Source organism: Chrysemys picta, chromosome 4 (genome assembly GCF_011386835.1).
Source record: "Chrysemys picta bellii isolate R12L10 chromosome 4, ASM1138683v2, whole genome shotgun sequence".
NCBI lineage: Eukaryota > Metazoa > Chordata > Testudines > Emydidae > Chrysemys > Chrysemys picta.
The window spans coordinates 9856524-9884470 of record NC_088794.1 but is presented as its reverse complement, the minus strand read 5'-3'; the positions used below and the strand labels follow the sequence as shown (position 1 = coordinate 9884470).

At 62.8% G+C, this 27947-nt stretch overlaps 1 protein-coding gene across 3 annotated transcripts; it reads right to left on the bottom strand.

Moving 5' to 3' along the window:
- Window positions 1-641: 641 nt before the first annotated feature.
- Window positions 642-27934, bottom strand: PITPNM1 (phosphatidylinositol transfer protein membrane associated 1). Of its 3 annotated transcripts, XM_065594469.1 has the most exons (24): window positions 27611-27929; window positions 24808-24900; window positions 24429-24643; window positions 23845-23966; window positions 22958-23182; window positions 21892-22203; window positions 21162-21257; window positions 20731-20838; window positions 19699-19760; window positions 18981-19225; window positions 16761-16950; window positions 16332-16439; window positions 15657-15817; window positions 14874-15061; window positions 9644-9814; window positions 8975-9124; window positions 6928-7076; window positions 6652-6762; window positions 6059-6175; window positions 3436-3584; window positions 2973-3122; window positions 2609-2792; window positions 2134-2262; window positions 643-1814 (listed from the first exon to the last, which is right to left on the bottom strand). In XM_065594469.1, the coding sequence occupies exons 2-24, from the start codon at window positions 24883-24885 to the stop codon at window positions 1560-1562; spliced, it is 3675 nt and encodes a 1224-aa protein (XP_065450541.1). In that variant the 5' UTR covers window positions 24886-24900; window positions 27611-27929; the 3' UTR covers window positions 643-1559. The 3 variants fall into 3 exon arrangements, with proteins under 3 accessions (XP_065450542.1, XP_065450541.1, XP_065450543.1); XM_065594470.1 differs by lacking the exons at window positions 23845-23966; window positions 24429-24643; window positions 24808-24900; window positions 27611-27929 and having other exon boundaries at window positions 642-1814; window positions 22962-23161; XM_065594471.1 differs by lacking the exons at window positions 643-1814; window positions 2134-2262; window positions 2609-2792; ... (11 more) ...; window positions 18981-19225; window positions 19699-19760 and adding an exon at window positions 19960-20077 and having other exon boundaries at window positions 27611-27934.
- Window positions 27935-27947: the final 13 nt, after the last annotated feature.

The following is a 27947-nucleotide window of genomic DNA, read 5'->3' as shown; positions in this document are numbered from 1 at the left end:
TGTGGGGCCCAAAACTGGACACAGTACTCCAGATGAGGCCTCACCAATGTCAAATAGAGGGGAATGATCACGTCCCTTGATCTGCTGGCAGTGCCCCTACTTATACAGCCCAAAATGCCATTAGCCTTCTTGGCAACAAGGGCACACTTCTTGTCCACTGTAACCCCTAGGTCTTTTTCTGCAGAACTGCTGTCTAGCCATTCAGTCCCTAGTCTGTAGAGGTGCATGGGATTCTTCGATCTTGTTGAACCTCATCAGATTTCTTTTGGCCCAATCCTCCAAATTGTCTAGGTCCCTCTGTATCCTATTCCTACCCTCCAGCATATCTACCACTCCTCCAAGTTTAGTGTCATCTGCAAACTTGCTGAGGGTGCAGTCCACGCCATCCTCTAGATCATTAATGAAGATATTGAACAAAACCGGCCCCAGGACCGACCCTTGGATCAGCTAATCCCATTTTTGACAAGGCCCTGCCCCCTCTCGCTCCCGGCTAAATAGGTTATAACCAGTGATTTTAACACTCCAGTCAAATAAATTTCCGCGCCCCCACCGCCCTGTATTGCCCTCTCCCGCCCCCAGGAACCGGCCCTTCTTGTTTGTACCATTCTCTGTTTATTTATTTTTACATTTTTATTCCACATTTACACAATTTTTAAAAAAAAACCAAGAGTCATGAATCCTTCCGGCCCCTCCCCCACCAGGCCCCGCCTCCTCTGGGCCTGGCCCCTCCCTGCCTCACTCGCTAACTCTGACACCAACAAAAATAAATAATGAGCCCCCCCTGCCGCTGGGTGGGGGTGTAACGTGCCCAGCGGGGTGGGCGTGGGCTAAACTCATGCCCAGGCTGTCTGGCCCTGCTTCTGGGATCCAGCATCACACTGGACACAGCCGGGGCTGGGTGCATGGGTGGGGTCTCTGTGCAGGGGGGCTGGGTCATGCAGGCTGCGGGGTACAGGGGCTGCCCAGAGACAGGGGCAGCTGGCCCCACCTCCCAGTCGCTGTGATGCGGACAGCAGGGCCCAGGGGCAAACGTGCCATATCTAGGCCTTGCATGGGGGGCAGGGTGGAGAGGCCCAACCCCCTAATTCCCAGGAGCGACTCACCCTTCCCTTGGGAACCCCAGTCACAGACTCCCAGACAGAGCAGCATGGGCAACAAGGGGGTCTCAGGGCTGGGCTGGCAGAGGTCTGTGGGTTGGGACTGAGCGGCACCAGCAGAGCTGGGGGAGGGCGGGGGGACCCAGGGCTCGGGGAGTGGTGGGGGGAGGCTGTGGGCAGGGGAGGGGACCCCAGGGCTGGGGAAGCAGGGGGCTGTGGGTGACAGGCAGGCCATGCCCAAGAGAGCAGTGGGCTGTGGGTGGGGGAGGGGAGCCCAGGGGGATGGGGGGCTGGCCATGCCCAGTGCTGGGGGGCTCCTCGGGCCCCCACGCACAGTTCTCGCCCCGTGCCGGGGCAGCGGTGCAGCGCGTGGTCCCGTCGGGAGCTCCCTCTCCGTGCCGGGCGCCCTCGTCTCCTCGTGCGGGCTCGGCGCTCGCTCCAGGCCGCGAAGCCGCGGGGGGCTCACTCCTCGCTCTCTAGCTTGAGGCTGATGCTGCGGGCCTTGGCGCGGGGCGGTGCCGGGGCACCCCCCTCACGCTCCGCCTGGCTCTGCCCCCGCGAGCGCAGCAGCTGGCTCTGCTTGCGCAGGAAGTCGACGGGGGCGGGGCAGCCGTAGGTGCCTTTGCCCAGCGTGGGCCGCGGTGCCCCCTTGGGAGAATGTGCCAGCGATGCCGTCTCCAGCTGGGCCAGGTGCGCCACGTAGCCCTCGGACAAGAACTGCGGACAGACGCACGGACCGAGTGTGGGGACAGAGGGACGGGGGAGCGCTGGGGCCCAGCCCCCACTGTCCCCATGCCAGCCCCCCAAGGGCCATGGGCATCACTGCCTCCCACCCTTCTGGCCCAGGGGCTCTGTGCCCTCTGGAAGGGAAGGCTCCCGTGTCCCATTCCCCACCCCCCTGAGCCAGCCAGTCTCCTGCCCTGGGGCCCGACCAGAGCCAGCGCCCGCTAGCGGGGAAAGGCCCCATGTCCCAGTTCCTGAGCCAGCCAGTGCCCTGTCCGGGGACTGCAGCTTATACCCCCTGGTGCCCGCGTACCTGGCACTGGTTCTGGAACTTCTTGACGGTGCGCCCGACGATGTAGATCTGGGTGGGCGAGAGCCCCAGGGAGCTGTAGACCGAGATGTCCTTCGTGGAGCCATAGCCAGCCACAATGGTGACCTCTGCCTGCAGTACATGGGTACTCAGCCTGGCACCCCACCTCCTCGTACCACCCGAGCCCCTCCCGCTGCCCGAGCCCCGCCCCCTAGCACCACCTGAGCCTATACTCCGAGCCCCACCTCCTCGTGCCATCCCAAGTCCCGTCCCTTCGCACCACCTGAGCCGCACCCCTTCGTGCTGTCCAAGCCCCACCCCCTTGCACCTCCCAAGCTCCACCCCTCACACCACCCAAACCCTGCCCCCTTGCGCCAGCCCGCTCCTGACACTGACTGAGCCCCGGCCTGGCCTGCCCGCCGTCACCCCCAAACCCTGGCTATGCCCTGTCCCCCGCGGCGCTGGGCGCAGGCCCCACCTCGGTGCGCAGGCTCTGCAGGAAGGCAGCTTTCTGGCGCAGGGGGTCGTGGGTGAGGCCGTCGCAGAAGGAGACGACGCCGTGCGGGAAGTTGTGTTGCGACAGCCAGGCCACCACGCGGTGCTTCTGCATGTCGGGCCGCCCCGTCACATAGATGATCATGTACCCCGAGTCCTGCCAGTGCCTGGGGCAACACGACACGGGCATCATGGGGGGGGGGGGCGTGGGGAGCTGGGGGGGGGGCAGGAGCTGAGAGGACAGCAGCGGGAAGGGGGTTAGCAGGGTGGTAGAGGGTTGCTGGGCGTAGGGACAGGAGTTGGAGGTTTACCTGGGGCGGGAGAGAGGGGTCACTGGGGGCACCTACCGCACAACGTCGACGGCGCCTGCCCGCACCTTGGGGTCGCTGCCCATGATGGAGACACTGGCCGTGAAGGAGCCGTCGATGCTGAAGACAACCGCCTCAGTGCTGCGTGCCACCACCGTCAGGAAGGCCTCGGCATAGCTGTGATCCCCTCTGCACGGGAGCGGAGGGCGTCAGGGACCGAGGAGGACAGGGGAGCCCAGAGACATCCCCCCGCACATAGATCTCCCCCTCCTCCCCAAACACACTGTGGGGGAAGGGGGTGTCCCGCAAGCCTTGCCCAGAGGGGTCCCCTGCCTCCAACAGCCTCCCCTCACCCATTCCCAACACTGCTTTCCCCGGCGAGGGCTCTCCCTGCCAGGCTCCTGGTACAGCCCCACTCCCCAGTACGTCCCTCCCCCCTGGGCCCTGTGTCTCCCCTCCCTAGGGTCACATGCACCCGGGCAGGGCAGGGCGGGGGTCTCACCTGACCACCATGCGCACGGGGTACATGCCGATGCCCAGCGCCTTGTCGGGCGGGATGAGGAAGGCTAGGCGCCCGCTGCTGCTTGTCACCTCGGTGCCGTAGTGCAGCCACTTCCCCGACAGCGGCTGCGTCATGATGTAGATGTCCACCTGCGGGGAGCCGCACAGACGTTAACATCGGCTCTTAACAGCCACCGCTCTCTCGGCTCTCCGGCCCGGACAGGATCCGAGATCACCCTGTGCAGGCGTCCAGCTTCCCCTTGGAGTGGCCGAGACCTCTCGTCTGGAGAGCCCGGCTACCTCTTGGAGTCTAGAATTAAGCTAAAGCTAAATGACACCGGGCCCAGGAAAGGCGAGTGATCCCTGCGAAGGGATCTCCCCGCTGCTGTCAGACCCTCACCCCAAAGACTGCCCTAGTTCACTCATGGACGAGACGTCCAGCTTGCCTCGTCTAGCTAAGAGCCCCTGCCAGGTGACAGAGAAGAGCAGCTGCTCCCAGGTGTGAGCCAAGGGCCAGGGGAGAAGAGGTAAGTTTAAGGCAGCTGGGACCGGCTTGCTGGGTGACCCAAAAAAGTTCCTGAGACCCCAAGAAGTCTTAACCAGCCAGCCCTCCCTGACGCCGGCGTGCAGCCGTCTGCCTTGGGAGACAGAGACACCCCTCTCCTCGCCACCTTCTGTCTTGTTCCTCCCTGGGACATCTCAGACCCTGGGTGAAGCAGCAAAGGTATCAGGGATCATCTGGGGCCGGGGGATTGGGCCCACCAGACTGCAAGGATCAGTCAGGGTTTGGTGTGTGCACTTTGGAAGTGGCTGGGGCTCTCTAGGAGTGACTGGAATTGCACAGCACCCGGAGGGTGGCTGAGAGGCCCCCTCACCAGGGTCGGACTCTGGAACATTAAGAGAAATTGCTCGAGAGGGGGGATCCAAGGCTGGGCTAATTATGAACCAGGCCTGGCCATGAATCAAAGCAACACCCCTCTCTCTCTCTGCAATGTGTCATACATCACCGCCATCTCCTGGACAGCAGAGGAACTGAGAGCTGGAAAGCTCAGAGCAATTTGGAAGGTGGCATATAAAACCGAGGTCACCCTGGGGGACCCCAGAGCTAGCTGAACCCTCGTGGGCAGCCTCTCCCCTCAGCCACGGTCCCGGCACCAAGAGATGAACGACTCGCCCCCAGCCCAGGGTTCGCAGGAGAAGAAGAAGTGGTGAGATTTCATTTCCCTGCTGTTCTTTAACAGAAATAGCTACAGGTTGGCTTGGTGAGTCTACACACCCCAGCAATACCATGGGCAGCCGTGTGCTGGATTTAACCGCCACGTTTTGCGTGCTCTGGAGGCCTGAGGATTGAACTCTAACGTGAAGCAGTTCTGTTGCTATCTAAGCTGGTTGCTCTGGGACCAATCCACTCCCTTAGCAGGGAGCACGGTGTAACGGGCTCTAAAGACAAGCGCTTCCTTCCTCCTGGGCGAACTACTGGGCAGGGGTGTCCATGCGTTCGGGGCGGAAGAATTGCCGAGTGATGATTATAAAGAAACCCGGGTGCTCTGCATTGCTCCTTGGTCTAACCGCTCGTCCTCAACCCTGCGGTACTGCTTGCAAGGCTGTGCGGGATAGGCCTGAAACGCTGGTTGTAGCTACGCTCAAGTGGTGCACTGCTGATGGCGTGCTAAGGTGGCTCTGGCCAATTACTAAACGGGTTGGTTGGGAAGAACCGCGTGTCCTGCTGTGAGAAATGCTGTCCGAGGTGAGCGCTGATCTGAGAAGAGGCCAGTGTTAATTAGTAGCTAAGGCTCCCTGGGTTCAGTAAAAGGGGTTCTCCTCTTAGCTTCCACTGGAATATCGGCTACAACACCCAGCAAAGAGGCAAACCCAGTTCGTTAGATTTCAGCTTTAAAATCAAACCAGCACGGTGGCAAATTCAGAACATTGACTCCTCCATTCATGCTTACATGGGGGCAGCACCTGCTGGGGCACCCAGACAGACCCCCACACACACCCCGCACCGGCTGGGGCACTCAGATAGACCCCCCCACACACACACCCCGCACCTGCTGGGGCACCCAGACCCCCCACACACACACCCTGCACCGGCTGGGGCACTCAGACGGACCCCCCCACACACACACTCTTCACCTGCTGCGGCACCCAGACAGACCCCCACACACACCCCGCACCGGCTGGGGCACCCAGACGGACTCCTGATCCTCCTCATCCCCTGTGACAAAGTGAGAGTTTTCTAATGTTTTTATGAGTCCGAAGTGTACCTCAGTTTCCCCCTGTACTTTGCATGGCTGGCCAGTGGGTGCAAAAGGGTTAAATCTGCTCGGGGGGGAGAGCAGGAGACTTGAGGTGTTCGTGTCACACGACTGCCTGGGGGGGGGGGCGGAGGCCTGGGCGAAACCGACCCAGACCAACGGAGAATGCAAACAGAGAACCTCAATGGACACCGAATAGCAGGGAATGCCAGCTGGAGAGACCTGGGGCTCTGGCCTTGGACTGGCAGACAGAGGGAGGGAGCCAGGAACGGAGTCCACAGCTGCATGGCACCCCAGGGCACTAGTGTGAGGGTTCCCCCTCCCAGCCCCCCGGGGGACCCCGCCTCTCCCCCACAGCACCGGTACCTTCTCCCCGGTCAGCGTCACCACGTCCAGGGGGCCGTACATGAAGCGCCCGCTCAGCACCTGGGGCCGCCCCTCGCACACGATGACATCGCTGGCTCGGTGGTTGGACGTCACGTTCTGCGGGGCAGGGCAGGGGGGTTAGTGGCGCCTGCTTTCCTCCCCCCCCCCCAAGGATTGCTGGGGTCTCTCCCCCCATCCCAGGGGGGCCTTCCTGAGCTCAGACAGCACAGCTGGGACTGAGTCCAGCCTCCCGTCCAGAGCCCCATGTCCCCGGAGCCCGGCCCAGCACAGCTGGGGCTGAGTCCAGCCTCCCGTCCAAAGCCCCATGCCCCCGGAGCCTGGCCCAGCCCAGCTGGGGGCCAGGGGTGTACTGCTGACCCTGCATCACCCCAATGACATAACCCAGCCATCAAACCCAAGGACTCAATCCCACCTCCCCACTCGCTCCTCCCAGACCCCTCAACCTGGGCCCCCACCGCCCTCACCCCCACTCTCCTCTGCCCACCCTCCCCAGCAGCACCATCTCCTGCCCAGGCCCGCGTCACCCCCCAGCCAGCCCCCTGCTCGGGCACAGGCGGGTGGAGGCGGCGTACCCGGATCTTCACTTGCGTGCGCTTGCGCTGCCACTTCTCGCGGGGGATGGCGGGGCTGTAGATGGAGCTCTCCTCGCACTCCGCCAGCTGGGGGCGCTCCTTCTCGATCACCTGCAATAGCAGCACGGCCTCAGCACCCCCAGCCACGGCCACCGCCCGCGCCCCTCCCCGCCGCAGGGCACCAGCCCCCCGGGCACAGGGCACTGGCCACTGCTCGCTCCCCACCATGCTCACGACACCCGCTGGCCCCTCCCTTCCCGGATCCCCCCAGCACACCTGGCGCAGGATGAAGGCTACCACGTCGGAGGACTCCCAGTAGCTGGCGTGGAAGAGGTGCGGCAGGGTGATGGTGGGGAAGGCGGTCAGCGCGTCGGGGCAGTACAGGGAGTAGTCAATGCGCTTTGGGCCCCACCACCGCTCCAGGACTGTGGGGAGAGCGGTGTCAGGAGAACTCGTACCCCGGCCCGGTCCTTCCGCCTGGTCCCCACACTCCAGACTGGACTGGTACCCTCTCCAGACACTGGACCGGTACCTCGCTTCATCTGCATGGTACCCCCTCCCCAGACCGGCCTGTACCCCGCTTCCTCCGCCCGGTACCCCCTCCCCAGACTGATATGTACCCTGCTTCTTCCATCCGGTACCCCCGCCCCAGCTTCCTCCGCCCGGTACCCCCTCCTCAGACTGATACGTACCCCGCTTCTTCCACCTGGTACCCCCGCCCCAGCTTCCTCCGCCCGGTACCCCATCCCCAGACTGGCATGTACCCCACTTCTTCCACCCTGTACCCCCTCCCCAGCTTTCTCCGCCCAGTACCCCCTCCACAGACTGGCATGTACCCCGCTTCTTCCACCTCGTACCCCTGCCCCAGCTTTCTCTGCCCGGTACCCCCTCCGCAGACTGATATGTACCCCGCTTCTTCCACCTCGTACCCCTGCCCCAGCTTTCTCTGCCCGGTACCCCCTCCGCAGACTGATATGTACCCCGCTTCTTCCACCTGTACCCCCTCCCCAGCTTCCTCCGCCTGGTACCCCATCCCCAGACTGGCATGTACCCCACTTCTTCCACCCTGTACCCCCTCCCCAGCTTTCTCCGCCCAGTACCCCCTCCACAGAATGGCATGTACCCCGCTTCTTCCACCTGGTACCCCTGCCCCAGCTTTCTCTGCCCGGTACCCCCTCCGCAGACTGATATGTACCCCGCTTCTTCCACCATGTACCCCCTCCCCAGCTTCCTCCGCCTGGTACCCCATCCCCAGACTGGCATGTACCCCGCACCTTCCACCTGGTACCCCACTCCAGACCGGCCTGTACCCCGCTTCCTCCGCCCGGTACCCCCTCCCCAGACTGACATGTACCCCGCTTCTTCCACCCGGTACCCCCTCCCCAGCTTCCTCCGCCCGGTACCCCCTCCCCAGACAAGCCTGTACCCCGCTTCTTCCACCATGTACCCCCTCCCCAGCTTCCTCCGCCTGGTACCCCATCCCCAGACTGGACCGGTACCCCGCACCTTCCACCTGGTACCCCACCCCAGACCGGCCTGTACCCCGCTTCCTCCGCCCAGTACCCCCTCCCCAGACTGGACCGGTAACCTACTTCCTCTGCCTGGTACCCCCCTCCGCAGACTGGACTGGTACCCCGCTTCTTCCATCCCGTACCCCCTACCCAGCTTCCTCCGCCCGGTACCCCCTCCCCAGACTGGACCGGTAACCTGCTTCCTCTGCCTGGTACCCCCCCCCCAGACTGGACTGGTACCCCCGCTTCCTCTGCCCAGTACCCCCTCCCCAGATCGGCCCTGTACCCCACTCCCTCCACCCAGTACCCCCACCTCAGGCCTGTCCCCTACCCCCTCATCTTCTACCCTGCTCCCCGCTACCCAAGACCTGCCCCACACTCTGCCCCTTCTACCCTGTGCCCCTCATCTCTGACCTGCCCCTACCCCTCATCCCCTGGCCTACACCACCCACCCTTGAGATGCCTCCTGCCCTGCAGCCACCCCACCTGCCCCCAACCCCTCACCCCTGCACTGCAGCCCCCACCCCAGACCTGCCCTGTACTATGCCCCTTCCACCCTGCATCCCTCACCCAACCTGCCCCTACCCCTCACCCCCTGCCCTAATAAACCTCTCACCATAGACCTGCCCGTACCCCTCAACCCCTGCCCTGCAGCCCAGCACCCCAGACCTACCCCATATCCCACAACCTCCTGTCTTGTACCCCCTTCAATGCTCCATCCCCCCAACTCCCCCATGTCACTCTTGCTGGTGCTGGGTGTGGGGGGGGGGGTAGGCGAGGAGCTAGGTGGACGGGGGAGGGGTCACACTCACTCTTGACGACCTCATTGGTGCTGGAGGGAGCAGGAGGCTCTCCTGTCTCGCTGCCTCTCCAGAAGCCCCCAAAACAGCTGGTAGGGGTGGTGGGCGCCGTCAGCTCCAAGTCGCCCAGGAAGAGGGTGGAATGAGTCTGCAGGGCCTCAGCTGAGCCAGGGAGAGAGAGAGAGAGAGAGAGAGAGAGAGAGCAGGGTTAGCACAGCAACCCCAGGGACCCTGCCCCTCACAGACCCCTGAAGGACAACCCAGAGGGGACCCCCAAACCCCACTAGCCCCGCCCCCCACTGGCCCCTATTGCCCCCCTGAGGGACATCCCAGAGGGGCCCCCTTACCCTCACTGGCCCCAAGGGACCCCCTAACCTCCATTGTGTCATCCCCCACTTGCCCACCTCAAGGGGACATCCCAGAGGGGACCCCCAAACCCCCACTGTCCCAGGCCCCTCTACCCCCAATTGCCCACCTCAAGGGGACATCCCAGAGGGGACCCCCAAACCCCCACTGTCCCAGGCCCCTCTGCCCCTAATTACCCACCTCATGGGGACATCCTAGAGGGAACCCCCAAACCCCATTGTCCCCTCCTTGCCCCACAATATTACCCCAGCCCCTGGGGCCCCTGTGCTCCCAATGAGACTGCCCCAAAGGGATTCTGCCCCCCACAGCCCTTACCCAGCAGTGCAGAGGTGCCATCGCCCAGCGGGTATTTCTGGTAGCGAGGTACGCCCAGGGGGGGCACGGCGTGGAAGGCCTTGGCCAGCAGGGGCTCCAGGCGCGAGGCGCAGGGGTCAGCTGAGTGGAACAGGTTGTAGATCTGCTCACAGGCCGGGCGCATCTGGGCCACTGCAGGGACAGGGGGGTTAAATGCCTGCACCGGGGGAGGGGGCCGTTAGTGAGCCCCTGCACCTCGGCTGGGAGGGGAAATGGGGGGTGAGCAAGCAATGCGGGAAGAGTCACCCACTGAGTGAGCAGAGCAGGGGAGGGGAGCAGTGATGCAGGGGGGCAAGCGATGGGGGGCAGCAGCCCCTGTGCCTGGGGGGGATGTGAGCAATCCAAGGGGAGTGAGCGAAACGGGGGAGAGAGGCCCATGCATCGGGGTGGGGGGCAGTGCAGCGGGGGAACAAATGTTTCAGGGGGTGGGAGTGGCACCTAGGGGAATGAGGGGCCCCCCTCTCTGTTGGAGAGCTGCGGGGAGAAGCAGGGGTGCCAGAGGCCCTGTCTCGGAGCAATGGTGCCGGCCCTGGCTCAATGAAGGGGACACCCCAGAGGTGTCTGTATAAAGGCTGGGGCAAAGCAGAGACCCTGGAAATCCACGCCAGCGGTGGGTGCGGTACGCAGCAGTCATTTCCCGCAACAAGTGGCCCCAGCAACAGAAACCGGCTTAGAACAATTTGCCAAGGGTCTCAGAATTATTCTGGGGCCGGTCTCCGGCCTGTGCTAGACAGGAGGTAAGACTAGCTGATCACAATGGGCTTTTCTGGCCTGGGAATCTAGGAGCCTATGAAAAAAGAAACGGCAGAAGTGACATCTAAACGACTCCCCACGAGGGGGATGGCAGAGCAGTGCAGACACTGGGAGGCCTGTTCCAGGACCATCTGGCAAAGAACCCTGGTTCCATCCCAGGCGAGGTTCTGCGAGCCGCCCAATCCACCAGCCGCCGGGATGGAGACCCAGACCCCCCAGAGGAGAGGCGAGAGCCCAAGGGTGACAGCCGCAGTGGCCCCAGCGCAGGAATTAGAGCAGGGCCGGCATCCGGGGCTGCAGCGGCAGGAGCTGGCTGAGTGGGGCAAGCAGCCAAAGAGATCCAATGGGACAGAGATGCTGGATTGGCGACCCTGTTCGAGGTGCATCCTTTCCCTCCAAGGCAGCCTGTGAACCGGATCCCCCTACAGGCGGGCTCTGTAGCCTCTCGCTCTCCCTGAGCCACGTGGCCAACTGGGAGGGGCTAATGGGGGGGGACTATGAACAGTCCCAAAAGGAACCTTTTCGGAAGGTGGCTGCCAGCATGGGGCCCACAGCACAGCTCTTCTCCCCCCCACACACACACTCCTCTGCTCAGGGAAGAAATACATTCTGGTGGTGGCGTATGTCACCACTCGCTACCCTGAGCAGTGGGCTACCCCAGCAAGGCAGTTACCAGCCAGTGGGCTAATTTCATGTCAACCTTTCTCTGGTGCTTGTGGGTCATAAGAACGACCACACTGGGTCAGACCAATGGTCCATCTAGCCCAGTATCCCGTCTTCCAACAATGACTGGTGTCAGATGCTTCAGAGGGAACGAACAGAACTGGGCAATTATTGAGTGATCCATCCCGTCATCCAGTGCCAGATTCTGGTGGTCAGAAGTTTAGTTGCGTCTGTGACTACCTTGGCTAATAGCCTGGGATGGACCTACTCCCCACGATCTTATCTCATTCTTTTTTGAACCCACTTATACTTTTGGCCTTCAGAATATTCCCAGCAATGAGTTCCACGGGTTGACCGTGCATTGTGTGAAGCACTTCCTTAGGTTTGTTTTAAACCTGCTGCTTATTAATTTCATTGGGTGACCCCTGGTTACGTTACGTTATGTGAAGGGGTAAATAACACTTCCCTCTTCACTTTCTCCACACTACTGATGATTTTATAGAACACTATCACAGCCTCCCTTAGTCAAAACAGTCCCTATCTTTTTAATCTCTCCTCGTATGGAAGCTGTTCCATACCCCAATCATTTTTGTTGCCCTTTTCTGAACCTTTTCCAATTCCAATATATCTTTTTTGAGATGGGACAACCACATCTGCACGGCCTATTCAAGGTGTGTACGTACTGTGGATTTACATAGTGGCATTATATTTTCTGTCTTATCTAGTCCTTTCCTAATGGTTCCTAACATTCTGTTTGCTTTTTTGACTGCCGCTGCACACTGAGTGGATGATTTCAGAGAACCATCCACAATGACTCCAAGATCTCTCTCTTGAGTGGCAACGGTTAATTTAGATCCCATCATTTTGTATCCACAGTTGGGATTATGTTTTCCAATGCACTTTGTGCTCATCAACATTGTCTTTCATCTGCCATTTTGTTGCCTAGTCACCCACTTTTGTGAGATCCCTTTGTAGCTCTTCATAGTCAGCTTTGCACTTAACTATAGTGAGTAATTTTATATCATCTGCAAACTGCCACCTCATCCCTTTTTCCAGATCCTTTATGAACATGTTGAACAGCACTGCTCCCAGTAGAGATCTTTGGAGGACCCCGCTATTTACCTCTCCCCATTGTGAAAACTGACCATTTATTTTTACCCTTTGTTTTTCCTATCTTTTAACCAATTACTGCTCCATGAGAGGATCTTCCCTCTTATCCCAGGACAGCTTACTTTGCTTAAGCGCCTATGGTGAGGGAACTGGTGAAAGGCTTTCTGAAAATCTAAGTACACTATATCCACTGGATCCCCCTTGTCCACATACTTGTTGACCCCCTCGAATAATTCTAGTAGATTGGTGAGGCATGATTTCCCTTTACAAAAGCCAAGTTGATTCTTCCCCAACACATCATGTTCATCTATGAGCCTGATAATTCTGTTCTTTACTACAGTTTCAACCAATTTGCCTGGTACTGAAGTTAGGCTTACCGGCCTGTAATTGCCAGGATCGCCTCTGGAGCCGAGCATTACATTAGCTACCTTCCAGTCATCTGGTACAGAAGCTGATTTAAATGATAGGTTAACTATCACAGTTAGGAGTTCTGCAATTTCATATTTGAATTTCTTCAGAACTCTTGGGTGATACCCTCTGGTGCTGGTGAATTACCACTTTTTAATTTATCAATTTGCACCAACACCGCCAGGCTTCTGCATAGCACCCTCAGTCCAATGGGCGGGTGGAGAGGTTTTATGGGACCCTGAAGATGATGCTGAGGACTATCTTCTGATGAGCAGGGGGCGGGCCCAGCGACTGGATGTGGTTCCATGAATGCCTGGCAGCCAACGCGAGAGGACGCAGAACCAGCGCGGCTGTGACCGGGGACAGAGACTCCTTGTGGGCATGCTCAGGCTTGAGAAAAGAAGATTGAAGCGGGACCTGATAATGATCTTCAGCTATGCTAAGGGCTGTTATAACCAGGACGGTTCTCCACACCCACTGAAGGTGGGAAAGAAGCACTGGGTTTAACCTGCAGCAAGGGAGATCTAGGCTAGGTATTAGACAGGCCTTTCTAAGTCTAGGGCTAGTGAAGCTCTGGAGTAGGCGGACGTGCCGAAGTGGGAATTCTTTGCAGTATTTTGATGACTGATCTGCATAGCACGGACTGACTTGTCATGGGGCCAGTACCCAATGGGGACAAAAGGGTTAAGCTGCTCCTGGAGCAGAGCAGGGAACCCGAGGTGTCGTGTCACGGCCCTCCTTGGGGTGGTACGAAGGGGGTGCGGTGGGGTAAAGGACTGCCTGAAACTGACCCATTCCACAAGAGCCCCAAGGACCGAACAACTGACACGGATCCAGGGAAGCGGGCAGGTGGCACATGTGAGCTCAGCAGGGCTCTGCAGGAGCCAGACAAGGGACTGAAAGTTGCCACGTGGCTGGGATAAGAGCTGGCTTTTGGGGAGACTCAGCAGCTCTCACCCGGGATGGGCAAAGACGGGGAGAGAGCCAGCAAAGGGATCGCAGGGCAGCTCAGCTGGGGTGGAGGGGCCATAGCCGGGCCAGCTGGACAGTGTCTTCACCTGTCTTTCTCTCTGTGGCCCTAAGGGCCTCCCCAGGCGACTCATAATCTGACGCTGTTCTGAAAAGGCTGCCACGTGTCACTGTGAACACCGGCTGGGGGCACTGGCCCCCAAAGAGCGGCCAGGTCTCTCCCAGGGGTCTGGCTCAGTGGGATGCACCGGGCAGAGCTCACAGGGTGGAGCCCAGAGGCTTTGTCTCGGAGGCGGTGAGGCTGCGTGGCCGGCACTGGAGGAAGGGTGGGGTCCCTGGGGGGCTGGTGCACTCAAGGGTTCCTCTGAGCGACGGTTTACAAGCTGGGGAGCAGCACAGATCCTGGGGAGCCATGACAGCTTCCAAGAGAGGGTGTGGAATCCTCGTCCCTGCAGGTGGGACAAGCCCCGGCTGTCAGGGATGGTCTAGGGTTACCTGGCCCTGTTTCAGTGTGAGGGGACAGACTTGACCTCTCGAGGCCCCTTCCAGCCCAACATTGCTATGATCAGAGCGCGGCCGCCCAGGGCACGGGCAGGGGCACTGGACCCCAGAGGCTCTGGACAAGGGCAGGGAATGGCACTGTGACGAAGTTTGGCTTCCTCATGCGGTCCCAAGTGGCCTGCCAAATGCTGACTGTGGGAGAGGGTGCGTGCTCTCCCTGCAGATCCTTGTGAGGCCCTTTGCTCTGCCAGGGGCCCGAGCTCCCATGGACCCGCTGGGGAGCCCCGGGGAGAAGCAGGGCCCAGTCTCAAGGGCTGAAGCCACAGGCCTCGCCGTTGGAAAAAGCTGAGCTGAGGGCCTGGCGCACTAAGGGTACACCGACCCAGGCATGGCCGTGGGTTTAGTTACCCTCACGCTGGGTAACAGCCAGGGCACTGAACCCCCTGGAAATCTGTGCCACGGGGCAGTGCCTGTGCTGGGGGAGCACAAGTGTGTGTGGCGGGAGTGGGGGTGAGTGCCTGTGCCGGGGGAGCACAAGTGTGTGTGGGTGGGGGGGGGTGAGTGCCTGCGCCAAGGGAGCACGTGTGTGTGTGTGCGGGGGGGTGGGGGGGTGAGTGCCTGCGCCGGGAGAGCACAAGTGTGTGTGTGGGGGGGGGGGTGAGTGCCTGCGCTGGGGGAGCATGGGGGGGGGTCAGCGCTGGAGGAAGAGAGGAGGCCCGGTGTCAGACCTGGGGGAGTTCTGTGGGGGTGCAGGGGCCGGGGCAGGCTGGCACGGGGGGACCCTCACCATCCAAGGCTGGCATAACCGTCTTGCGCAGCGCTAGCACCAGCCCCAGCGGCGAGCCGAACAGGAAGAAGCCGGACACCTTGAAGTCGAGGCGGGCGGCCGCGCCCTCGCCCCCGTCCAGCGCTGAGCCCGAGGAGTAACTGCTGCGCCGCAGCTCCACCTCCCCCTGGGGGACGCTGGCCTGCAGGCTGGAGAGGACAGAAGAGCAGGCTCCAGTGGGCACCGGGACGGGACACGGGGCCTTTCCCCTCCAGGGGGCACCGGCTCTGATCCAGCCCCAGGGCAGGGGGACTGGCAGGCTCGGGGAGTGGGGAATGGGACACGGGGCCTTTCCCCTCCAGGGGGCACCGGCTCTGATCCAGCCCCAGGGCAGGGGGACTGGCAGGCTCGGGGAGTGGGGAATGGGACACGGGGCCTTTCCCCTCCGGGGGGCACTGGCTCTGATCCAGCCCCAGGGCAGGGGGACTGGCAGGCTCGGGGAGTGGGGAATGGGACACGGGGCCTTTCCCCTCCAGGGGGCGCCGGCTCCTATCCGGCCCCAGGGCTGGGGTCTGGTTCTGTGCATGTCCACATGGTGCTGCTCCCATGGTGTTGGGGTGCAGCTGTCTCACGCGGTCAATCTCCTGCCCCTGACAGGGGTGAGCCCTGCCACAGGGCCCAGAGCCATTGCTCCAATCCTGCCAGTGGCCTCCTGTGTAGGGGTCACCCCTCCTCCTTCCCTCCCCCCGTGCCTTCCCCCTACACCCATCGAGGCCAGCCCTCCCCCACCCCGGGTGCTCTCACCTGCACAGGAAATTGTGCTGCTGGTGCACAGAGTCCACGTCGCTCTGCTCCTGGGGGGGCAGGAGCACCCCGGGCTCCGGGCTGACCCGTCCCGTCCCCCCTGCCCCCTCGGCCAGTGGGTCTTTCCTGCTGCCCAGCTCCGGGGAGATCGGCTCCATGTTCTGGGAAGTGGGTGAGCAGTGAGAGGGCAGCACCCTCATGAGGCCAGTGCCACCCACCCCATCGCAGGCACCCCACCCCTCACGGGGCCAGTGCCACCCACCCCATCACAGGTACCCCACCCCTCACGGGGCCAGTGCCACCCACCCCATCACAGGTACCCCACCCCTCACGGGGCCAGTGCCACCCACCCCATTGCGGGCACCCCAACTCACCCATCACAGGACCAGCACCACCCCTCACCCATCGTGGGCACCGTCCCCACCTCAGAGGGCCCTTCGAGCCCTGGACCCCGTCACCCCTCAGAGGCCCGTCCCCATCCCAGACCAGGGCTCCCTGAGCTGTTGGTCCCTCCCCACTATGTAAAGGGTCGGGGTCACGGACAGCCCAGCAGGCTCCAGCGCTCAGGGGGATGGGTACAGGGCCGTGTAGAGTGATGTGAAAATGGGGGAATCCTACAGAGGGGCTGCCAGAGCCACCCAAGCTCCCTTGGCAAAGAGGGGCCCAGGCACTCACCAGGCTGCCCCGGCGGCTGCTGCTCCAGCTCCCTGCAGTGCCCGCCCGGCTCTGGCACAGGGCATCGAAACCCAGGATGCCCCCCACGCAGTCACCAATCAGCACCACCTGCTGGAGGGAGGGACCGTCAGATCCGGGAGGGACCCCACTCCCTATAGCCGTAGCCCACCCAGCCCTGCCCCACCCCCACTGCCCCCTTCCTAACAGCGTCCCATCCCACAGTGTCCCCCACAGCCCCCAACCCCCACTCCTCACAGTGCCTCCCCACAGCCAGTGCTCCCTTCTCCAGCCCCACAGCCAGAGACCCCCATCCTCACAACTCCCTCGTCCCACTCCCCACAGCCAACCCCCACCCTGATCCCCACAGCTTCAGCCCCACCCTCCTCCCCACTGTGCCCCCCGTCGCCTCCCCCAGCGCCGCCCCCCCACCTGGCCGCAGAAGCCGGAGCCCTCAGTGGAGTGCAGGAAGGCGCTGTGGGCCTGGTTGGCACGGGCGATGGTGGTGGCCACGGCATGCTGGTAGCTCCCGGAGGACGTGGCCAGAAGGGGCAGGGCAGCAAGTGGGATGTGGTCCTGGCTGCTGGACAGGCTGTCCCTATCATGGCTGTAGGGGCTGAGGCTGGGGGTGAGGGGTTAGTGGTGAGAGAGGCGGCTGCTGCCCGGAGACCCCCACGCCCCTGTGCCATTGCCGGAAGGCAGCCCCTCCCATGCCAGCTGAGCGATGGCGCAGGCAGCCGGGCAGGGCCCCGCGCCCTGGACCACCACCCACTGTAGCCCATGGAGCCTTTGATTTAGCTCAGCAGTAACACAAGGAACCACAGGCCTGTGTCCTGTAAGACACTGGCTTAAGCAAGTTAGCATGAGTAAAGCAGGCCCGTGGCCCTCAGCATAGAGAAAACGGCCCGGCCATTACCCGAGGTTTGGGGAGCTGGGAATAGCTTGCTCAAGAGAGAGCTGGGACACAGCGGTACCAGGTGACCGCAGGTGCGCTGAACTGATCCCGGGCTGGGGTATTTGGGGACAGAATCGCTGGCAGATGTCTAACCACCAACTTGCCTGAGCGATAGGTAGGGCCCTACCAAATTCACAGCCACGAAAAAAGTGTCATGGACCTTGAAATCTGGTCCCTCCCCGTGAAATCTGGTCTTTTGTGTGCTTTTACCCTGTACTATACAGTTTTCATGGGGGAGACCAGCGTTTCTCAAATTGGGGGTCCTGACCCAAAAGGGAGTTGCAGGGGGTCACAAGGTTATTTTAGGGGGAGTCACGGTATTGCCACCCTTACTTCTGCGCTGCCTTCAGAGCTGGGTGGCCAGAGAGCGGTGGCTGGTGGCTGGGCGCCCAGCTCTGAAGGCGGCACCCCACCAGGAGCAGTGCAGAAGTAAGGGTAGCGATACTATACCTTGTACACTCTTACTTCTGCACTGCTCCCCTCAGAGCTGGGCGGCTGGAGGGTGGCCCAGGTCTGCAGGCAGCAGCGCAGAAGTCAGGGTGGCAATACCCTACCAGGCCATCCTGACTTCTGTGCTGCTGCTGACAGCGGCTCTGCCTTCAGAGCTGGGCTCCCGGCCAGCAGCCGCCGCTCTCCAGCTGCTCAGCTCCGAAGGCAGTGCTGCCGCCCGCAGCAGTGCAGAAGCTAAGGGTAGCAATACCGCAACCCCCCCCTCTCCCCACTTTAATAACCTTATGACCCCCCCCACACACACACAACTCCTTTTTGGGTCAGGACCCCTACAATTACAACACCGTGACATTTCAGATTTAAATAGCTGAAATCATGACAGTTACGATTTTTAAAAATCCTACGACCGTGAAATTGACCAAAACAGACCAAGAATCTGGTAGGGCCCTAGCAATACGTGATCTATATGACAATGAGCTAAAAGGCACTGATGTGTTAACCGACAGGAGAAGGGCACCCCAATATTACAAGGGTGAGGAAGATAGATTTGGACACGGAAGGCTGGGCATCAGAGCGAATGTTCGTGATATTGCCCAGGCTCTAGAACAGGCCAAGCCACCAGGCAGCGGGGGCCTAACTTTCCATCAGTGACCCTTCAACTCTCCACTGCTATCTACCACCCACCTTTGGGCATCGGGGGTCTGGACCATCGGACTCCTTGGGCAGGCCAGGGACACGGCTGCTCCTTTCGCTCTCCCCACCAGGTCCCCAAGGAAGGGTGTGAGTAGATGAGCACATGCAGGGAATGGCACCAAATGTCCTGCTATCTGCGTGGGGTTGGGAGCTTTGCTGCCTAGAGACTGCGTGACTAAAAATCGCCACGGCTTTGCTTTGCCCTCAGTGGGAGAGTCTTTGCCATTCCCCCGCGGTTCCCTACAAGATACTGCATTGTCCGTTTTAATTCTGCGGAGCCTGGTTCTGGGACGAGACCCCTAGTGCCCCCAGTTCATTACATTAGTATCAACTAGCAATCAATGCAGTTATTATTCACCCTGACAAAGGGCTGGGCAACACCACACCCAGCAGGCACCTCATCTGCTGATACGGGAGTGCAACACCCCCTAGCGCCATGAGGGAAAGCGCCCCGATGGAGTCCCCACCCTACTCCCTGCTGCAGAGCACCCTTAGCACCGCACTGGGGCCAGCCCTGACTGCAGGCAGCGCCCCCTGCAGGAGGGAGGACATACTTGGAGACCAGGGCGTAGGCGGCGGCGCAGATGGGCGGGCAGGGCACTAGGCGCAGCGCCACGTGGCCCAGCGCCTCGGGGAAGTGCACACGGGCAACGGCGTCGAAGGTGGCGGCCAGCGTCTGCACGTCAGCCTGCTTGGAGCCCGGCTCGCCCGCACCCTGATCCAGGATGTTCCCGCTGTGCAGGATCAGGAACAGTGCGTGGATTCGGCAGGCCTGCGCCACGCTCTCCACAGAGCCACCCTGCGGAGACACATGCCGTCAGTGGGGGAGGCAGGGACAGGTGCCCGTGGCGGGGGGGGGGTCGTGGCCCTAATGGGGGGGGAGATAATGGTGCCCCTTGGTGCAGGGGAAGACGATTTCCACAGTGGGCACTTGGGAAGTACCTCCCTGAAGGCCAGGTTAGCCAGGTTATGCAGCTCTGGGCTGGGGGCAAAGAGCCCCCGCTTGGCCCCACGCAGCTGCCCTCAGCACACTGGACTGTGAGCAGCCAGCTCTGCCCCTCACTGGGGTCGGGGGTGTCTATGCCGGGGGAGGCCATGGCTGGTGATTCCTAGTGGAAAAGGCAAGTGGCATCTGCGTTGCAAGGAGACGGCCAGACCAGATGGGGTAGGGCAGGTGAGACAAGACAGGTGGCAGGGCTGGAGCCAGCGCCAGGTGGGCCGCAGGTGGGGTGGGGGGGCAGGGCCGGGGCCAGGGCAGGGGGCCACACACACCTCGGCAAAGCTGGCCCCAGTCAGTCCATTGTCACTGGGCTTGGCCACACCGGTCCCGTCCCCTGCACAGACAAAGCCCGGGTGAGCGTGCTGGCGCGGGAAGTGCCCTGGGGGCCGGGCCCAGCTGCTGGATACCAACCCCACTACCCTGGGGTGCTGGGTGGGCCACGGGGGCCCCAGCATTGGCCCTGCTGTGCTCTGACCCACTCCCCTGCCTCCCACCCTCTTGCCACCCTCCACCCATGCCACCTGCCACCTTCACACCACTCTGTTCCTCTACACCAGGGGTCGGCAACCTATGGCACGCGTGCCAAAGGCAGCACGCGAGCTGATTTACTGTGGCACGCTGCTGCCAGCCTGGGGTCCCAGCCGCCGGCCCCTGTAAATGTAAAATGTATTCACGGCACATGAAACCTTAAAATACCATGAATAAATGAAGACCACGTCTGAAAGGTTGCCGATCCCTGTTCTACACTATTCCAACCCCCGCCCTCCTGCCTCCCTGCCCACCTGAAGCCCTATCCTCCTGCTGTCCTGTCCCGCAACCCTATCCTGCCCCCCACCCTCCCACTCTCCTGTCCTTTCGGAAGTGATATTTACTCCTTCTCTTAACACAAGAACTAGGAGTCACCCAATGAAATTAATAGGCAGCAGGTTTAAAACAAACCTAAGGCAATACTCCTTCACCCAACACACAGTCAATCTGTGGAACTCCTTGCCAGATGTTGTGAAGGCCAAGACTATAACAGGGTTCCAATAAGAACTAGATAAGTTCATGGAGGACAGGTCCATCAATGGCTATTAGCCAGGGTGGGCAGGGATGGTGTCCCTAGCCTCTGTTTGCCAGAAGCTGGGAATGGGCGACAGGGGATGGATCACTTGATGATTCCCTGTTCTGTTCATTTCCTCTGGGGCACCTGGCATTGGCCACTGTCGGAAGACAGGATACTGGGCTAGATGGACCTTTGGTCTGACCCACTATGGCCATTCTTGTGTTTACCCTGCCCCGACCCTCCCCTGACCCATGCTTACCGAGCCCCTCGTCCAGCTCGCCTGGCCGGTCCAGCGTGTCCAGCAAGTCGTTGGAGTTCCACTTGGTCATCTCCTTGGCAAAGACCTCGTCACTGTCAGACAGATCCTCTGGAGGGAAGGGTGGGTCATGAGACTGAGACACTCCTCAAAGAGACACCCCCCAAAAATGAGGGACCCTTGGGAGAGACGCCCATGGAAATTGGAGACTCTGTTTGCACCTGCCCCTGGGAATGGGGGACCCCCCTACACGCACCCCTGGGAATGGGGGACCTCCCAGTAGAGATACCCCCCAGGAATGCAGAACTCCACTTGCACACCTGCCAGTAGGAATAGGGGACGCCCGCAGCAGAGATGCTTTCTGAGAAATGGGGGACACCCTCTAGGCGCACCAACCGCCAGGAATGGGGACCACTCCCCTCCACCCTCCGTACCGTGCGCATCGAAGAATTCCTCCTCTGAGCTGTTCTCTGAGTCCCGTGCGATGTTCTGCATGCGCCACTCTGAGAGACTCTGGGGCGATACCCCCCCTGGGGGAATGGGACAGGGGTCAGATACCAGAGACTGGGGAGCCCTCCCCACAGCTCTCTCACAAGCATCCCACCCCAGCCCCCCTGCCCGAGTGCCACTGTCCCCCAGCACCCCTGCCAGCACCCCACCCCTCCCCCTGAACGCCACAGCCCCCAGCACCCCACCCCCCCACCCGAGTGCCACTGTCCGCCAGCGTCCCTGCCAGCACCCCCACCCCTCTGCCCGAGCGCCACTGTCCCCCAGCGTCCCTGCCAGCACCCCCACCCCTCTGCCCGAGCGCCACTGTCCCCCAGCGTCCCTGCCAGCACCTCCCTTTCCCCCGAGAGTACCTGTCCTCCAGCACCTCTGCCAGCACCACCCTGTCCCCCGAGCGCCCTGGCCCCCAGCACCTCTGCAGACCCCACCCCTCTGCCCCCAGTGCCTCTGCCAGCAGCCCCGCCCTGTTCCCTGCAGCCCCGCCCTGTTCCCTGCAGCACTCCTCGCAACCCTCCAGCCAGTGCTCCCATCCCGCTCCATGCCAACGCCTCCACCCCCAGCAGCCCCACCTCCTGCCAGACCTCCCGTCCCGCTCCTGACCCCGCCAGCTCACTCCCCACATGCCCCCAGCACCCAACCCTGCCCTGCCCCCCTCACCTCCATGCTGGGAGGAATAGGAGGAGCGGGAGGACGTAGACCACTGCTTGGCGAAGGCGTCGTCGGGGGAGGCGTCGGGCGGCCCCTGCCCCTCAGCTCGGTCCTGCCCGTCAGCGCTGCCCAGCTCAGCCCGGCCTTCGGCGCTGGGGGCAGCCGCCGCCTCCTCGGCCTCGGCGCACTTGGCCATCTTCTGGGCCAGCATGCGGGCCGTCTCCTCCTCCAGCTGCCGGATATCCTCCATGGTCAGCTCCGTCCACTCGTCCTGCCAGCACCAGGCCTGGCGGTGTGCCCGCAGCATCACCTTGCGCAGCCCTGTGGGGGGAGGGGCAGGGGAGTGTGGCAGAGCCAGAACACCCCTCCCGTCAGAGCACCCCTCCCACACCGCCCCCCCCCAGCCAGAGCATCCCTCCTCCACCCCCACCCCAGTCTGAGCCAGAGCACCGCCTCCCCCACCACCTCCCCCAGCCAGAGCACCCCTTCCCCCATCACCTCCCCCAGCCAGGGCATCCCTCCTCCACCTCTACCCCGCCAGAGCACCCCACCCCCAGCTTGAGCCAGAGTGACCCAATGTACATGCCAGGGCTCATGCAGCCTCCAAGGGATCAAGGAATTGGGGTCCCCCTGCCAAGGCTCTGCTACATCAGTGTGACCCAGGAGGCTGTGTGAGCAGCTCCCCCTCCCCTGGTTGGGCCCCCCAACCTCATATCAGAAGGCTGGGGAGTCACTGGGAGCAGCATCAGGGGGTCATGCCAGGTAGGGTGGCAAAGCCAAGGGGTCAGGAGTGGTGCCCGAGGGGCAGTGGTAGGAGGGCCAATGCCAGGGGGTTGGGGAAGGCAGCACCAAGGAAGGGGCAGTGCTGGGTATGGGAGGTAGTGCCACTGGCCTGGAGGCTCAGGGGGGCGGGGGCTGCCCCAGGGGGCAGTACCAGGGCAGAGCTAAGGGGCAATGCTGCAGGGCGCAGTGCTACGGAGCAGCACCAGCGGCACGGCTAAGGGAGAGCGCTGGTGGGTGGGGGGCAGCGCTATGGGGCAGGGAAGCCGTGGGGGGGACTGGGGCCAGCGCTCACCTACGTCGTGGATGAACTGCTCGATCTTGGACTGCATGCCCCAGTAGCGGAACTCCACCTTGCATAGCTTGTAGGCACACATGAGGGGCCCGGCCGCCATGGCCCCCTCCAGCCACTCGTCGCCCAGCGGCCCCCGGCCTGTCTTCGCCGAGCGATACAGCTTGGGGTCCTCCTCCACCTTGTACTCGTTGGGCGAGATGGGGTCCCGCACAATGTCAATGGTGTCTGGGGGCAGCGGGGAGTCAGCACCCACACACAGCACCTGCCTGCCCCAGTGCCAGGGGTCTCACCCGCTGCAGCCCCCCAGGGACAGGGAAAATACCAGCCCCATTCCCCACAATGCCCTGGGGCCCATTCCCCAATATTTTTGTTGCAGAGCAATGGAACAGGAGGGTTGGAGCAGTGTGTGTGTGTGTGGTGGTGGGGGGGGGGGGGCGGTGCACAGAAGGGAGGGAGATTAGTGGGTGGCAGAGTGGGGAGAACTCCCGCCTTCCCAGCACTCTGCCCTCCCTGCCCCACGGCACTCTGGGACAGAGCACACGCGAGCATCAGGGCTGAAGACAACAGCTTCTCCCCACTCCAGCAAACCCCAGATTCAGAAGTAGGGAATGGGAGCTCTCCAGGCTCCAGCCCCTGGGCCCCACCCGCCAGACCTTCCCCAGCACTGAGCTCCCGTACAACTAAGGCACTTGTGAGGCAGGTCTGTGCCCCGTGTCCCAGTACGGAGCACAGCCTGGGCAGGTCACAGGCTCCCTCCCCTGGGGGCTGGCTCTGATCCTCACCGCCTTGGTGGAGCAGCACCGGTGCTGCGCCGGCGCCAGGTGCCCCGAGCGCGAAGGCGCAGACTGGCCCAGCCAGTATCGGGTGTCCCCACAAGCAGTACTTACCCAGAATCCGCTGCCTCTTCTCGGCCGCCGTGAGGTTGAAGACATTGGTCTGTTTGCCGGCGTCGGGCCGGTAATAGGTCTCGATCTCGATGGAGAACTTCTCCACGAAGGGGCAGGTGTATCTGGGAGATGGGAGAGATGGGGGAACAGGGGGGTGAAAATGGGCAGCTTCTGCCCTGCCCCAGCTCTGACCAGCCCCTGCCCCACCCACCTCCCCCTCTGCCTCCCTCTCCCCACATCCCACTCCAGGCCTGCACCAGCCCGACCCCACACAGCTTCTCCCCTGGTCTTGCCCCGCCCCACCCCACATCCCACTCCCTGGGGCCATCAGTGCAGCATGAGGTGGGGCCCCACAGCGATGCAGGCTGTCCCCTGCTCTGTGCCAGTCCCCTGGCCCTGCAAGGGACTTTGGGGCGGCCCCAGGACAAGTCCTCCCAACAGACCCACACAGCAGGGGCAAAGGGGCAGGGCAAGGAGGCAGGCCCCTGAACACGGCTACCGATGTTCCTCAGCTCCCTGCCCTCCCCCCTGCCTGCCCCTCAGCTGGCCTCACACACCCTGTCCCTCCCCCCGCCATGCTGCACCTGGTGCGCGTGTAGGGATAGGCGTTCCACGACTCCTCCTCCACCTGCAGGGCAGCCTTGGGCAACAGGGCACGGAACCAGCTGGGGATGTGGGAGCCCACGTGGTAGATCTTGTGGGTGTACTGGCCGCTGCCTCCCGGGCCGTCGCTGTAGGGCCGGTTGGCCAGAATCTCGACCCCGCTGCCCTCCCCGCTGGATTCCTCCCGGCTCTTCTTCTGGAGGGGAGATACTGACCCATTGGTTCCAGCCTGGGCCCTGGCGCCAGTCCCACCCCAACCGCCCGCCTGGTGCCGACCCTCCCAGACAGACAGACCCAGTCCCTGCTCTGCACCCAGACAGACAGACACCCCGCCCTGCACCCACAGACCCCTCCCCTCACCTGAATCATATAGAGCTGGGCCACCTGGTACTCCTCGAGGCTCATGGGCAGCAGGATGTGATACTCCTTGATGAGCATGGTGACTGGTGGGGCCTGCGGACAGGGGCGAGAAGTTAAAGCTCCATTGCCCCTGCCCCGCACAGACCACCGCCCCAGGGGGCCCTCCCTGCTCCTCTCCTGCCCCAACCCTCCTCCCTCCCTTCTGGCTGCTTGGCCCCAGATGGGGGATGGGGAACCAGAAGCAAATCCCCATGTGACCTGCTTAAAAATCCATCCTGCCTGATGCGTTTCCATGGCAATGCGCAGGGAAGGGGGGGGGGCGCTAGAGGGGCGGGGTGCATCCCCACCACCACCCCACACACACACACACGCTGTCAGGTCCTCTCGCATACACCCTGCCCAGCCCTGCAATATCAAGGGACAGGTCTGGACTCCTGGGTCCCAATCCAGGCAAGGTTAGGCCCCTGTCCAGTTCCAACCCCCCAACTGACTGGATGCTACTGGCAGCCCAAGGCTGGTGGGGGGGCTGCTCCCGGAGCCAAGGGAACACAGCAGTGCAGGCACCACAGCCCCATGGCCTGGGCCACCAAACCTGCCCCACACAACTCCCGCCTGGGCCTGGGCCACCAAACCTCCCCACCCAGCCCCTGCTAGAGCCTGGGGCACCAAACCTCCTCCTCACACAGCCCACCTCCGCCTGGGCATAGGGCACTAAACCTCCCGCCCCGCATTCCCCCCACCTGGGCCTGGGGCACTAAACCTGCCACCCCACATTCCCCCGACCTGGGCCTGGGGCACCAAACCTCCTCCCCACATTCCTCCCACCTGGGCCTGGGGCACCAAACCTCCTCCCCACATTCCCCCCACCTGGGCCTGGGGCACCAAACCTTCCCCCAGGCCTGGGACACCAAACCTCCTCCCCACATAGCCCACCTCTGCCTGGGCCTAGGGCACCAAACCTCCCGCTCCACATTCCCCCCACCTGGGCCTGGGCACTAACCTCCCCCCATAGCCCCTGCCTGGGCCCAGGGCACTAACCCCTCCCAACTCCTGCCTGGGGCACCAACCCCCCCAAAAAAACCCTGCCTGGGGCACCAAACCTCCCACACACACACACAACCCTCACCTGGGTCCCCAAACCTTCTCCCCCACAACTCATTCCTGGGGCACCAACCTCCTCACAACCCTCATCTGGGTCCGGGGCCCCAAACCTTCCCTCCCACAACCCTTGTGTGGGGCACCAAACCTCCCGCTCCACAACCCTCTCCTGGGCCTAGGGCACCAAACCTTCCCCTGCAGCCCCTGCCTGAGGCACCAAACCTTCCCTTCCCCCCCAACTCCCACCTGAGCCTGGGCACCAAACCTCCCCCGCCCCCCCGACTCCCACCTGGGCCCAGGGCAGCAAACCTCCCCTCCCTCATCAACTCTTGCCTGGACCTGGGCCACCAAACCTCCCCCACTCAGTCCCTGCATGATCCAGGGGCACCAAACCTCCTCCCACAGACCCTGCCTGGGCCTGGGGCACCAAACCTCACACACATACACACACACACACACTCCCCCTCCGCCTGGGGCATTAAACCTCCCGCCCCACATTCCCTGCACCTGGGCCAGGGCACCAAATCTCCCCTCCACTCCACCTGGGTGGCCAATCCTTCTCCCTCCAACAGCAAGCACGTGGGTCTGGGATACCAATACCCCCCACCCAGCCTGAACCCCTCTCCCAGTTTCACCACAGGCAGCTACTGACTAGAGCCCAGCAATGGGACAAACCCAGCCTTTTCTTGCGGGACCATTCCCAGCCAGCGCCCCTAGAGGGGATAGGCCTAGTGGCCCACTTGCTACCCCCTGAGCCAGCCAGTCCCTTGCCCTGGGCCTGGATCAGAGCCAGCATACCCTAGAGGGGAAAGATCCCTTCCCCATTCCCCCGCCCCCGGGTCAGGTTGCAGGCAGTGCCCCCTAGAGGGGAAAGGTCCCTGCCCCCTGAGGTTGCAGCCAGTGCCCAATAGAGGAGGAAGATCCCTTCTCCATTCCCCCGCCCCCAGGTCAGGTTGCAGGCAGTGCCCTTTAGAGGGGAAAGGTCCCTGCCCCATTCTCCCCCCCCCCCCCCCGCCCATGAGGTTGCAGGCAGTGCCCCCTAGAGGGGAAAGGTCCCTGCCCCATTCCCCCCCCCCCATGAGGTTGCAGGCAGTGCCCCATAGAGGGGAAAAGGTCCCTGCCCCATTCCCCCACCCCATGAGGTTGCAGCCAGTGCCCCCTAGAGGGGGAAGGTCCCTGCCCCATTCCGGCCCCCCCATGAGGTTGCAGGCAGTGCCCCCTATAGGGGGAAGGTCCCTGCCCCATTCCAGCCCCCCCATGAGGTTGCAGGCAGTGCCCCATGGAGGGGGAAGGTCCCTGCCCCATTCCGGCCCCCCCGATGAGGTTGCAGGCAGTGCCCCCTAGAGGGGGAAGGTCCCTGCCCCATGTCGCCCCCATGAGGTTGCAGCCAGTGCCCCCTAGAGGGGGAAGGTCCCTGCCCCATTCCGCCCCCCCCCATGAGGTTGCAGGCAGTGCCCCCTAGAGGGGGAAGGTCCCTGCCCCATTCCGCCCCCATGAGGTTGCAGGCAGTGCCCCCTAGAGGGGGAAGGTCCCTGCCCCATCACCCCCCCCCCATGAGGTTGCAGGCAGTGCCCCCTAGAGGGGGAAGGTCCCTGCCCCATGCCGCCCCCCCCCCGATGAGGTTGCAGTCGGCGCCCCCTAGAGGCCAAGGCCCCGCGCTCCGTTCCCGCCCGGGTCGCAGCCGCCCCCTGGCGGCCCGTCGCACCTGCTGGCGGCGCGGGCTGCTCTCACTGCACCAGCCGGGCCCTCGCCGTCCCGCGGCTGCTGCAGCGCGGCCCCCTCCGCGCCGCGCAGTGGAGCATCTCGCGGGGCTCGGCTGCTGCAGCCCGGCCGCTGCGCTCGGCTCGGCTCGGCTCGGCTCCGCTCGCTGCCTGCCCGCGTCACCGCCGCGCGCCCCCCCTCCGGCGGCCAGCTCCGTGCGGGGGGAGCGAGGGGCGGGAGGAGCGGAGCGAGCCCGAGGGGAAAGGGGGGGGGGGGAAGCGCAGGGGGCAGGGGAGGACAGGTCAGGGCGGGAGCCGAGGGGGGCGGGGACCGAGGGGAGG

Excerpts from the sequence above, each read along its gene's own strand:
- PITPNM1 (XM_065594469.1), bottom strand. The coding sequence starts at position 24,885 with ATGCTCATCAAGGAGTATCACATCCTGCTGCCCATGAGCCTCGAGGAG. Across the intron at positions 20,839-21,161 it reads GGAATTCTTCGATGCGCACG|AGGATCTGTCTGACAGTGAC; the intron begins GTACGGAGGGTG and ends CCTTCCCTCCAG. Across the intron at positions 6,176-6,651 it reads GCACGCAAGTGAAGATCCGG|AACGTGACGTCCAACCACCG; the intron begins GTACGCCGCCTC and ends CCTGCCCCGCAG.